Source organism: Heterocephalus glaber, unplaced genomic scaffold (assembly GCF_053883595.1).
Source record: "Heterocephalus glaber isolate CG9 unplaced genomic scaffold, H.glaber_assembly_v1.0 deba00000071, whole genome shotgun sequence".
Lineage (NCBI taxonomy): Eukaryota > Metazoa > Chordata > Mammalia > Rodentia > Bathyergidae > Heterocephalus > Heterocephalus glaber.
This window is the reverse complement of record NW_028258137.1, coordinates 17,209,001-17,222,392: the sequence shown is the minus strand read 5'-3', so window position 1 is coordinate 17,222,392 and position 13,392 is coordinate 17,209,001. Positions and strand designations below refer to the sequence as shown.

Below are 13,392 nucleotides of genomic sequence, written 5' to 3'. Positions count from 1 at the left end.
ATGAAACTATAAAGTTGCATTGTATTCTCTTTTCTTTGTGTTTAAATTAGTTTTTAAAGTAGATATTAGCTAAAGGAGGTAAACTACCATGATAATAATTTTTAAAAGGACAGAAGATTAAATTGAGAAGTCTGCCTGCCAGAGGTAGTCCTTCAGAGGTAGTCAGAGCTGCTGTGAGAGGTCCCTCAGAGGAAGTCAGTGCTACCAATTTTATTTATTTTTCAGAGATAGTCTATGTATGGTATATGTAGAGTTATATGTGGGTATCTGAGTATATGTGTATATATAATTCTAATTTTTCTTCAAATGATAACCTACCATATGCATTGCTTTTCATTTTGCTTTTTCCACTTAATGATATGAGGTGTGACTGAAAAGTACAGTGAATGTTTTCAAAAATGTATTACAGTAAGAGACACATTGTGATTAGTTTGCCTCAAAATAATCTTTCTTGTTTCCAACACACTTTCCATCATTCTTGCCACTTTCTGAAGCAGTTCTGGCACTCCTCTTTCATGTCTTTAGTTGTGCTGTCATGGGTGTCTCAATGTCCCGAGTCAATTAAAATATTTACCTTTTATAGTCATTTTGACTTTAGGGACAACCAGAAGTCGCACGATACCAGATCCACTGAATAAAGTGGATGAAGACATACCATAATGTTTTTATAATGCTTTTTCATTGGATGGCACTTGGCAGGAACATTTACCATATTGTGATCACACCTCATAAAGACGCATATGAAAGAAGACTTTCAGGGCCAGGGATTTAGCTCAGTGGTGCTGCCGCCTGCCTTGGAAGCTCAAGGTCCCGAATTCGATCCCCGGTACCACAAAAAAAAAAAAAAGAGAAAGAAAGAAGACTTTCAGACTTCTTCAGCAAGCACCAAGAACTATGGATAAGTGTGAAATGGGGAAGAATGGGCTTGGGATTTAGCTCGGTGGTTCTGCCACCTGCCTCGAAAGCACAAGGTTCGATCCCTGGTACCAAAAATATAAATAAAATAAAATGAAATGGGGAAGAATATTTTGAGGAGGATTAATAGCAATATGTCTTTTACTATAATGAAGGTTTTTAAATGTTTAAATTCACTGTATATTTTGATCACACTTTGTATTCCTGTATGTCATTTCATATAGTCATTTCACAGATACCTCATTCTTTTTAAAATTTTTATTTTTATTTCTACTTGTCCTTTTTCTTTTTTCTTTTTATTAGTACATGTTTGTAGTACATAATGATTGCATTCATCACGGGTAGTTGGTACATGTACATAACATATCTTAATTCTCTTTATGCCCTCTGCCCCTCATTCTTTTTTATGTGTGCTTAGTATTTGGTATTGTTAATGTACCCAAATTTATCTAACTAGTCTGCTATTGATGAACATTTGAGTTATTTCCATTTTTTTACTATTACAAACTGCACTGCCATTAAAATACATAAATCTTTGGGACATGTGCAGTTGTTATCATAGGAAAAATTTCTAGAATTGAAATGACTGGTTAAAGAATCTATACATTTAATTTTTTTTTTTAAAAAAGAGTCATTGTCTCACTATGTGGCCCAGGCTGGCCCTGAACATGAGCTCAAGCAGTCTTTCTGCCTCAGCCTCCCAAGTAGCTGGGATTTCAGGTGTTCACCACTGTGCCTGGCTCCAAGATCTTACTTGAAAAATACTAAATTTATTGCTACAATGATGAGTAATTATTTTCTAAAACTAGTAGCTAGGATCTCTGTTCTTAAGAAATGATAAAGAGCAATGGTTTCAGGCTTGCTGAGTCCTCCTTTGGCAATGCCAAAGTCTGTTTTTAGGCAGAGAGTTCGCTTGTCTGCAAAAAGTTCAAGAGCTTTTGACTGTTAAGTCAACAATTGGAAATGAACTTTGCCATTGGTTGCTTTTTTTTCCTCAGAGGGAATTGAACTCAGGACTTTACACTTGCCAGGTAGGTGGGGTGCCACTGAGCTACATCTGTGGCCCAAGGTTGCTTATTTATTTATTTATTTATTTATTTATTTATTTATTTATTGGTACTGGAGATTGAATTTGGGGCTTTGTGCAAGGCAGGCAGTGGCACCACTGAGCTAAATCCCCGGCCCCAAGGTTGCTTATTTTTTGGAATAAAATCAATTCTCCTCTGGGGTGGTTCAGACACATCAGGCTCCTTAGACCCTAAATATGTTATATGCTATAAACAAATAATTTCAATTGACTGTGATATTTATAATTAGCAAAATTTTAGGGGAAAATGAATATTTGGAAATTGGAGGATTGCATATGCTAGGTAAGTGCTCTACCATTTTTTTTCCCAGAACCAGGATCGAACTCAGGACCTTGCGCTTGCCAGCAGGTGTGACACTACTGGGCTACATCCCCGGCCATTAAGTGCTCTACCATTGAGCTACATCCCCAGCTCTTTTTTGGGGGGGGGGGGTTACTGGGGCTTGAACTCGGGTCCTTGCACTTGCGCAGCAGGCAGCGAAACCACTAAGCTAAATCCCCGGCCCTCCTCAGCTCTTTTTAAATTTTTATTTTGAGACAAGGTATCTCTAAGTTCCCCACACTGACCTTGAATATTCAATCCTTCTGCCTCAGCCTGCTATGGAGCTAAATTACAGGCCTATGCCACCATGCCTGGCTTCTTTCCTTTTTTCTTTTTTTTAAATTTTAATTATTTATTTTTTTGAGGTGGTGTCTTGTTGTGTTGCCCAGGTTAACCTTGAACTCATGGGCTCAAGTGATCCTCCTGCTTTAGCCGCTAAGTAGCTGGGATTGTAGATGTGTGCCACCATGCCCAACTTGAATGTAATTTTTTGAGGAATTTATATAAGAAGGTTCCAGCAATACACAAAATTAAATATTAAGTGTGATCTCAATTATAAAGAAGGAAGAAATATACAGAAAATGTACTGGAAAAAACACACCAAAAATATTTTTAGTGATGTGGGAAGATTTTAGTTTTCTTCTGAAAATTTGGTTTTCCCAGTTATCTACAATGGGGACATATTATATAAACTTGATAAAATGACTTATTTAAAAGTCTATTTGGGAATGTATCTCAGTGGTGCCGCGCCTGCCTCCCAAGCACAAGGTCCTGAGTTCAATGCCCACTACCGGAAAAAAAAGTCTCTTCAGGGCCAGGGATTTAGCTCAGTGGTGCCGCCACCTGCCTCACAAATGCAAGGTCCCGAGTTCAATACCTAGTACCAAAAAAAAAAGTCTCTTCAGCTCTTGTACTCTTTGATATTGGGTTTTTAAAATAATTCTGTTCAGGGCCACGGATTTAGCTCAGTGACACTGCACCTGCCTCACAGGTGCAAGGTTGTGAGTTTCGATTCCCAGTACCAAAAAAAAAATTCTGTTCAGGCAATATTATTGTGATAATTTTATTTTTTGGCTTAAGGAAATACTGTAAAATACTTTAAATGTTTTTTTTTCCTTAGTTACTGCATTCCTTGCAAAGAACCTAGTATTTACTTCATGTAATTTTTGTTGTAGATTCTGGATTTATTTCATTTTCAAGATAAATTGACAGTGCGACAATTTCAGAGAGTTGCCACTACTACCTTTATCACTATGTCTAGAGAACACCCACAATTGGCAGCAAATTATTTGCTTCAACCACTGTTAGCTCCTCTTCAACGATGTTTGAATACAGCAGGTAAAGCAGAAAGTCTGGTGGTTGGATTTCTCTCCCTCTAAACAGCTATCTTCAGTATTTCAGATTTAAATGATTTAAGCCTGTGGCATTTCAGTGTCTTCAGTGCCTCCTCCCATTTTATTTTCTTTTTTTGTGGTACCAGGAATGAGCCCAGGCCTTTCACACTGAGCTGTATCTTTAGAACTTTTTATTTATGTGTTTTTTTATTCCAGTGATTTTGATTTCAGGATTTCAGTAACTTGTCCAAACTGGGCTTTAACTTGCAATCCTCCCAATGTGTAGAGTGCTAGGATTATAGGTGTACAGTACCATAACTGGTCCCCCAACTTTTTATTTTGAAAAATTCGCAAAAATTCCAAGAGTGCATCGCACATTCATATGCTTCTCCCAGATTGATCAGTAGTTCACATTTTGATCATGTTTGCTTCTTTTTTCTCTATATATGTGAAAATGGTTTTGTTTTTTTTGGTACCGGGGATCGAATTCGGGTCCTTGTGCTTGCAAGGCAGGCAGTGGTGAAAACGGTTTTTCTGGAACATTTTAATATTAGTTGTAGACATCATGACACTTTACCCAAATACTTTAGCATATATCTCCAAAGAAAAATGTCAGTCTCATATATGACCACAAAGCAATAATCACACTCAGGAAATTTAACACTGATACAATACTGTCAGGATTTGTCTTAGCCCTTGTTTATTCATTCAAACAATATTTATTGGACATCTGTTTGCCAGGCAGTCTTCATGTGTTAGATCACATTTGCAACACCAGCTGCCTATTTTGCACTTTGTTATCATCTTTTGGTAACAAAAGGGACTAGGTAAGAATATGACTGATCTTACATAGCTGCATCATTGCCACTGGAGAACCAATCTAAATAGTTTTTTGTATTATTATATTTAAGACTTTGACAATTACAATGAATTACTACATTTTATCAATTCCAAGATACACAATTTTTTTCACATTAAAAACCTCTGAACTGGGTGTGGTGGTGCTCACCTGTAATCCAGCTACTTGGGAGGCTGAGGCAAGAGGATTGCAAATTTGAGCTCAGCCTGGGTCACATACTAGACACCATCTCAAAATAAAAAGAAAAAGGATTGGGAATATAGCTCAGTGTTAGAACACTTGCCTAGCATGCTCAGGGCTCTAGATTCAATCTCCAGCACTGAAAGAAAAAGAAAAAAGAAAGAAAAAGCAGAAAACTTCTGGGACTGGAAATATAGGTACATTATAGAGCAGTACCTAACACGTGTGAGGCCCTAGATTTGATTCGCAGCACTATAAAACAAAACAGATTTGCAAATGGAAGTCAGTGACTTGTAAGAAAATTGTAAAGACAATAGTAAAATGGAAGTCTCTGTTAAGAAGTGTCATGTGATTTGGGTTTTTAGTGGTATAGTGGACAATATATTATCGAAAACTTGGATATCAGTAAAGGTGTTGAAATGTTTCCAAAGAGTTGAACCCTTATGTGCAATTTTAAGAATCCTCTTTCCACTTTCCAATCTGCCATCTGCAGTAGAACTGCCTCCAAGATGCATATTTTCATAAAAGCTCTTACAGGGAAGCCCATCATGCTTGAGGCTGAACCCTGGGTACTATAGAAAATGTAAAAGCCCAGATCCAGGATAGGGAAGGAATGCCTCCTATCAGCAAAATTACTTGTAAGCAACTGGAAGATGGACATACTTTGTCTGACTACAACATTCAGAAGGAATTTACCATTCATGTTGTGTTGAGACTTTGTGGTGGTGCTAAGGAAAGGAAGTTTTATACCAGTCCCAAGAAGGAAAAGCATAAGATAAAGAAGGTTAAGTTACCCTTCAGATGAATGTGGTACTGGAGATATGGCTAGCCACTTAGCCATTATTGTGGCAAGTGTTGTCTGACTTACTGGTTCAGTAAATCAGAAGACAAGTAATTATTAATAAAAGACATGATTTAAAAACAAAACAAAAATCTCTACCCCATATAACTCAATTTTTAGCTTATATAATGAAGTTATGTATAAAACTGTATATCTAAGTCTAAAGCGCTCTAAATACTTAAAAAAACCTCTACTTTAAAACTTTTTAAAAGGGAATTTTTAAGCATATAACTGCAGAGATTGTGTAAGGACTTATGTTTCTGTCACCTGGACATAACCATCAACTCTCATTTTCATTTCATTTAATCCCCAATTTTTTATTCTGTAAATTTGCTATTAATATTATGTGATAATATATCATAGGCTAATTGGCAGGTTTTTTAAAAAAATGATAATAAAACAACACATTTATGATCAGTAACATCAAAGATTCCACAAATTGTTATATATGAATGACATTGTATCGTGGTAACTATGCTGACTTTCTGATCTTAGCTAGTACTGGCTGGACCATCTTTTTAGTAAAACTTCATTCTATTAGTATCTTCTATTTGGTGAGGTGCTGAGTATGGGTAATTTTGTTTGTTGGTTTGTCTTCTAGAGATTCCAGAGAGTGACATGGTGCCAGGGACCATTTTGGTGACAGAAGAAGAACTTAGTAGATGTATTGAAGATGTCTATAAGGTTAGTAATTTAAGTTACTAATGTTTTTAGCTAGTAATTGTCTTTTAAGATTCTTTAAAATTAATTAATTCTTGTGATGCTGAGGATTGAACCCAAGGCATCATAAATGCCACATAGGAGCTGGGCATGGTAGTGCACACCCCTAATTCCAGCACTCTGGAAGGCTAAGGTGTGAGAATCTCAAATTCAAGCACAGTGTGGGTGACTTAGCGAGAGTCTCAAAAATAAAAAGTCTGGGGTTGTAGCTCAGCGTGATGACCCTAGGTTCAATCCCCAGTTCTGCCTCCTGCCAAAGCCAAGTAAGCAACTTCTCTGACTACTGAGGTACTGTATATCCTGAGCCCTTAAAATAACTTTGCTTTCTTTCCCCCCAGTACTGGGGATTGAACTCAGGACTTTGTGAGACCCTTTCTCAAAAAAAAATTGGGGAGGGGAAGGGGAATAAAAAGAATTAAAATATGTTAAGTACATATACCTAATTCCTAAGATGAATATAAGTATTATGTACTGCAAACGTACTAATGAAAAAAAAAAAGAATTGGAATGATTCATCTTAAGGCCTAAGCTACCAAAATCTTCATTTTGGAAATAAAACTGACCTTTTTTCAGTGAAAAAAACCGATATGATTTGAAACCCTATTAATTTCATCATATATTCTGAATGTTAAAGATAGTTTGGATTCTCTAACTGGCATATACTAGCGCTGAAAGTGTGGTTTTTTTGAAAATCAACAGAGGAACATTTTAGCACTATAGGTTTACTAAAAGTGAATGATAATACTGAATCAAATTCATAACTTTGGTAGCAGTGACCATTATAAAGAAGAAATTTTCAAAAAAAAAATGAAATTTTCCATGAATTCTGCAAATGACTACTTAAATATACAAAATATATATATATAAATCATATGTTCTTTATGATTAATTACAGTCTTATAAATCTATATGAAATATAGATTTTTAGACAAAAATAAAATTTGTGTTAGGGGCAGATGGAATGGGGTAAATATTCTTTACTGTTTATTTCAGTAAATTTATAATAGTATTTTACAACTGAAAATTTTACAACTGAAAATTTTTATTCCACATAAAAAGGGTACATCTGCTTTGGAAAATATTTTGGCAGTTCCTCAAAAAGCAAAATACAGAGTTATCACATGACCCAGCAGTTCTATTCCTAGGTATTTACCCAGGGAAAAATGAAAGTATATTCACACAAAAAACTTTATGTGAATATTCATTCATAAGGGCTAAAATGTAGAAACCCATGTGTTTATTAACTGATAAATGGATAAAAAAATGTGTTATGTGCATACAATAGAATATTATTCAGCCATAAAAAGAAATGTAGTATGAGTACACGCTATAATGTAGATGAACATTAAAAAATTTGACATTAAAGAAGCCCAGCACAGAAGGCTTCATATTGTGTGATTACATTTGTATGAAATGTCCATGTAGGCAAACTGATAGAAAAATAAAGTAGATTAGTGATTGCCGGAGACTAGGGTTGTGGGTAGTAAAATGGAAATAGCTACTAAGGAATATAGGGTTTCTTTTTTTTTTTTGAGACTGGATCTCACTATGTAGTTGAGCTGGCCTTGAACTTTGGTGATCCTCCTGCCTCAGCCTCTGAGTGCTGGGATTATAGGCCTGCAACTCCATGCCTGGCTAGGGTTTTTTTTTGTTGGGGGAGGGTACCTGGGATCGAACTCCAGTCCTTGCGCTTGCAAGGCAGGCCGCGGAACCACTGAGCTAAATCTCCGACCCTAGGGGTTCTTTTTTGAGGTGATAAAAATGTTCAAAATTAGTGGAGATGGCACTACAACCTTGTGAATATACTAAAAGGCACTGAATTATATTGAGTGGCATGGCATATCAATTAGGTCTCAACATATTTCACATTTCTCATTTCTGTTGGCAGCAAATTAAGTTTGAATATTTAAAAATTTTTAGTCAAGTTTTTAAATTTAGCTTTTTAGTGAAATAGTTCAAACATTTAAAAAAAGATATGAAGAATAATACACCCCTGTACCCACCACTCAGTTTAAGAAATCAAACATTGGACTGGGAACTTAGCTCAGTGGCACCTCATCTGAGGTGCATCATGAGGTCCTGAGTCAGATCCCTGATATCAAAAAAAAAAAATTAAACATTAAGCAAGGAATGTTGGTACACACCTGTAATCCCACCGTGCTAGCAGGCTGAGGCAGGAGGAGTACAAATTTGAGTCTAACCTGGACAACTTAGCAACTTAGTGAGACCTGGCTTAAAATAAAAATAAAAATGAAATAAAGGCTTGGGGATGTAGCTCAAGGCAAAGGCCTTGGGTTCAACCTCTAGTACCAAAAAGAAATTAAACATTACCAATTCAGTTGAAATACTCTATCTACATCTTTTATCTTGCCTTCCTTATTCCCCTACACCCAAAGGGAACCATGATCCTGAATTTGTATTTGTTATTTCTTTTTGTTTGTCTTTGTTTGTTTTTTTGGCACTAGCTGGGTCCTTGAGCTCGGGTCCTTGAGCTTGCACAGCAGGCAGCAGAAACCACTGAGCTAAATCCCTGGCCCTGTCTTTGTTTTTTTTGAGACAAGGTTTCATTATGTGTTTTAGGCTGGCCTTGAATTCATGATCCTTCTGCCTTAGCATACTGAGTGCTAGGATTACTTACAGGCATACACCACTATACCCAGGTCATATTTGTTACTTTTTAAGCTATTTGTAATATTGTTGTGCATGATTTTAAATTTTATTTCAATGACATTGGAGTATACATAATTAATTCATTAATTTTTATTGCTAGGTGTTGTTCCATTGTGTGACTATACCACTACTTACTTGTTTGTTCTTCTATTTATAGATTTGTTTCTGGGGAATCTTTTAGGTACATTGTGGGGTTTTGTTTTGTTTCTGTGTAGTGGAGATTGAACCCAGAGCGTTTGCACTGAGCTGCATCCCTAGTTCTTTTTGTGCGGGGTTTTTTTTTTTTTTTTTTTGGTGCCGGGGATCGAACTTGGGACCTTGCGCTTGCGAGGCAGGTGCTGGAACCACTGAGCTAAATCCCCGGCCCCTTCCTAGTTCTTTTTATATTTTTAGACAGGGTCTGACGAAATTGCTGAGTTGCCCAGGTTGGGTTCAAACTTGCAATCTCCCTGCCTTAGCCTCCCAAAGAACTGGGATTACAAATGTGCATCACCATGTCCAGCACTTTTTTTTTTGGTACGGAGATCGAGCTCAGGACCTTGTGCTTGCAAGGCAGGTGGCAGCACCATTGAGCTAAATCCTTGGCCACAGCACATTTTGCTTTTTTTTTTGCTACCTGGGATTGAACTCAGGACCTTGCACTTCCAAGACAAGCGCCGGAACCACTGAGCCAAATCCCCAGCTCGCACATTTTGTTTTTAATAAGTATTTCTCATTATTGGTAAGATTGAACATTTTATTTGGGGTTTTTTGTTGTTTATTTGTTTGTCATATCTTCTTTTCCATAAATTGCCTATTCAAATCAAGTGAAGGACACATGTCTATAATACCAGCACCCTGGGAGACTGAGGCAGAAGAATTGCAAATTTGAGCCCAATCTGGACAATTTAATGATCTTTCAAGACCCTATCTAAAAATTAAAAGAAGGGGCCAGGGATTTAGCTCAGTGGCACCCTGCCTGCCTCACAAGCACAAGGTCCTGAGTTCAATCCCCCAGTACCAAAAAAAAAGCTCAAAAATTAAAAGAAAGGGCTAGGGATGTAGGTTAGTATGAAGGCCCTGGGCTCAATATCCGGTATCTCAAAAATAAATAGCCCTTTTAAGTGTTTAGTCCATTTCAGAAAAAAAATGGCCTAATTGCCTCTTTGAAACTTTTTAAGATTTTTAAAAAATAAACTGAACTACTGAGGGACACTATTTTATATTTTATCTGTTTTAAAAGCATAAGGGCCGGGGATTTAGCTCAATGGTTCCACCGCCTGCCTTGCAAGCCCAGGGACCCAAGTTCGATCCCTGATACAAAAAAGAAAGGAAAAGAAACGCACAGTTCAGTGATTTTTTAAAGTAAATTTACAGATTTGTGAAACCATTTCCACATTTCCTTCATCCCCAAAAAACCTCTTGTGCCATTTATAGTTGTTCCCTGTTTCTACCCCTAGCTTCAGGCAACCATTGGTCTGTTCTCTGCCTCTATGGATTTGCCTTTTTGTGGATACTTCATATAGTGGAATCATGCAATATGTGTTCTTTTGTGTCTGGCTTTTGTCACTTAACATAATGTTTCTGAAGTTCTTCTGAGTTGTTGGATATATCAGTATTTTGTTCCTTTTAATTGCTAGGTAATATTCTGTTGTATAAATATACCACCTTTTGTTTATCCATTCATTAGTTGATGGGTATTTAGATGTACAGTGAATCTGTAACAGTTTTTATTTATTTATTTATTTTGGTACCATGGATCGAATTCGGGTTCTTGCGTTTGCAAGGCAGGCGATGGAACCGCTGAGCTAAATGCCTGGCCCTGTAACAGTTTTATTGAGATATAGTTCACATACCATATAATTCACCCACTTAAAAGTGAACAAATCAGTGGCTTTTTTCTATTTATAGGTTTGTACGGTCATCATCATGATCTATATTAGAAAATTTCATTACCCAAAAAGAAACTCCCTGTACCACATAGCTGTTACTCTGAAATCACCCCACCACCAGCCAAGTTCTCCAAGCCCTAGGCAACTACTAACATATTTTCTGTCTCTGTAGATTTGCCTATTCTAAACATTGCATATAAACAAGATCACACAATATGAGGTCGTTGTGACAGGCTTTTTTCATTTAGAATATTATAGCATGAATCTGTACTTTATTCCTTTTTATTGCCAAATGGTAATATTCCATTGTATAACATACCACATTTAGTTTAGTTCATTCATTAGCTGATGGACAGTAGGGTTGTTTCCATGTTTTGGTTATGAATGATGTTGCTATGGACACTTATGTATGTGTTATTCTGTGTATGTGTGTCCTGTGGTTTGGATGTGATTTGAGTGTGTGCCCCAGGGGTTCCTGTCTCCAATGTGGTGATACCTGAGAGGTGTATGGAACCTTTTGAAAGGCAGTTGAGTCATTGGACACTACCCTTGGAAAGACTTGATGTAGTCCTTGGGAGACCCTGGTTAGTCCTCTAGAGAGGGTTGTTAAGAAAGAATAAGCCAGGCCCCTCCCCTCCTTGTGTGTGTTCCTACCCTGATGTCATCTATCATGTGACAGGGCCAGGGGGCCCCTGCCATGTGATAGAGCCAGCACAATGCTATATGGATGTTCAGCCTTGAAAATTATGAGCTATGTAAACTCTTTTCTTTATAAAAAACCAGCCTTGGGCATTTGTTATAGTAACAGAAAAATGTACTAATACAGTGTGTCTTCAGCTGTTGTGGTTATATACCTAGGAATGGAGTTGCCAGATCATATGGTAACTTATGTTTAACCATTTGAGGTACTGCCAGACTGTTTTCCAAAGGGGCTGCATCATTTTATTTCACACCAGCAGTATATGAGGGTGTAAAGTAAATCATTCAGATGAGAAAGTATATGCTTTTGGTGTAAGACCGAGGGCCTTACCAAACGCTCCGAGGAGCTGACTGCAGCGAACACCGGGGAAGGAACACACCGGACAAGTTGAAAAATAAAACAGACCTTTATTAGTCTGGCCAGATGGCACTCTCAAAGCAAAGTAGCTAAGAGAGGCAATCAGCCCAGAGTCCGAGGCTGTTTTATACGGGGTTGAGGGGGAGGTTAACATGTAGATTTACGAAAAAAAAAGGAACAAAGGTTAGTGGTCGACTGTCACGTACTGATGGTCAGCAGACACACTGATGGATTGTTCTACAGGTAGTGGGCCCAGGAACATTTGTTCTCTGGACAAACAAGAGGTTGAGTAATTTTACTTAGGAACTTTGTTTCGTTATAGATTCTATCTATTATTCCAGAACTAACAAGCACATTTTAACCATTAATTTACAAGTATAATAGAGGCTAGGGGAATAATTGAATTTGGAATCATACAGTCCCACATTGGGATTTTTGTTTATCTGTTTTTGTTTTTGTTTTTGTTTTGAGACAGGATCTCACTATGTAGCTCAGGCTGGCCTTGAACTCACAGCAGTCTTCCTAAGCCTCCCAAGTGCTGGGATTACAGGCATGTGCCACCATGCCTGGTTGTGCTTTCGTTTTAAGCTTTCTGTATAATTCATGGATATAAAATACATGCTTAAAAATTCAAAACTCATTCTCCATAGCATTTACTTTACTGCTAAAGTGAAGTGTTTACTGTCCTTTTAATTTCACTATTTTAAAAAGGGTAAGTATACCCTTTATAGGATTGATCAAGCACATAAATGTGGAGGTAAATTGCTCATACATAAAACATTACATGTGACTTAGTGAATATAATGCTGTGTTGTGTTTTTTTAGATGTCTCACAGACTTTCTGAAAAGTTGGACCTTATGTTCAAGTATTGGTAGAAAAGGACTTTTCAGATTAGCAGAAGACAAGAAATTATATAGGACAGCCTAAAAAGCAAACACTCTGAATTAGAGAATAAGTCCCCACTAATTTTCAGAAAGATCTCATTCAGGCACATCCTATCTAAGGAATATTGTGACGGAAAACTGTTAAATGTTGGGCATGGAATGTCAGACTTAAAAAATACTACCAGAGGGCTGGGGATTTAACTCAGTGGTTCCGCTGTCTGCCTCGCAAGCACAAGGTCCCGAGTTCAATCCCTGGTACCAAAAAAAAAAAAATACTACCAGAGCAGCGGTTGGACAAACTGTGACTAAATTTTGGTTCAAACCCCTTGTAGTATTCCTTGTAAATCAATAAATTGTCTTTAGAGGAAAAAGAAAGCAAAGCAGAGGTTCTTTCTGGCAAAGACATTAACCTCTACAAAGGAGGGAGGGAGGGAGGGATAGAGAGAAAGTGGGAGGGAAAGGGGAAGAGAGAGAGAGCTACCATTTATCTAATTCTTGCCTCCCAAACTAGGGGTAGTTCAGTGAACACTTTGAATTCAAAAACTCCTAGAGAGACAGGCAAACCATTAGTTTGCTGTAGACACTGCACTTTGCATGAAAGGTTGGTACCGTTGTGAGATCAGGAGGGGCGTGGAAGGGTAATTATTCTTT

At 37.3% G+C, this 13,392-nt stretch overlaps 1 protein-coding gene and 1 pseudogene across 4 annotated transcripts in view; both read left to right on the top strand.

Moving 5' to 3' along the window:
* Positions 1-13,392, top strand: part of Tango6 (transport and golgi organization 6 homolog) — a 216,388-nt gene that overhangs the window by 23,015 nt on the left and 179,981 nt on the right. For all 4 annotated transcript variants that reach the window (XM_004843232.4, XM_087212952.1, XM_021256790.2 and 1 more), the window contains exons 6-7: positions 3,500-3,662; positions 6,140-6,222. In XM_004843232.4, the coding sequence (XP_004843289.3) occupies positions 3,500-3,662; positions 6,140-6,222 (246 nt within the window). The remainder of the gene's footprint in view (positions 1-3,499; positions 3,663-6,139; positions 6,223-13,392) is intronic.
* On the top strand, positions 5,020-5,743 carry LOC110348778 (ubiquitin-ribosomal protein eS31 fusion protein pseudogene; annotated as a pseudogene).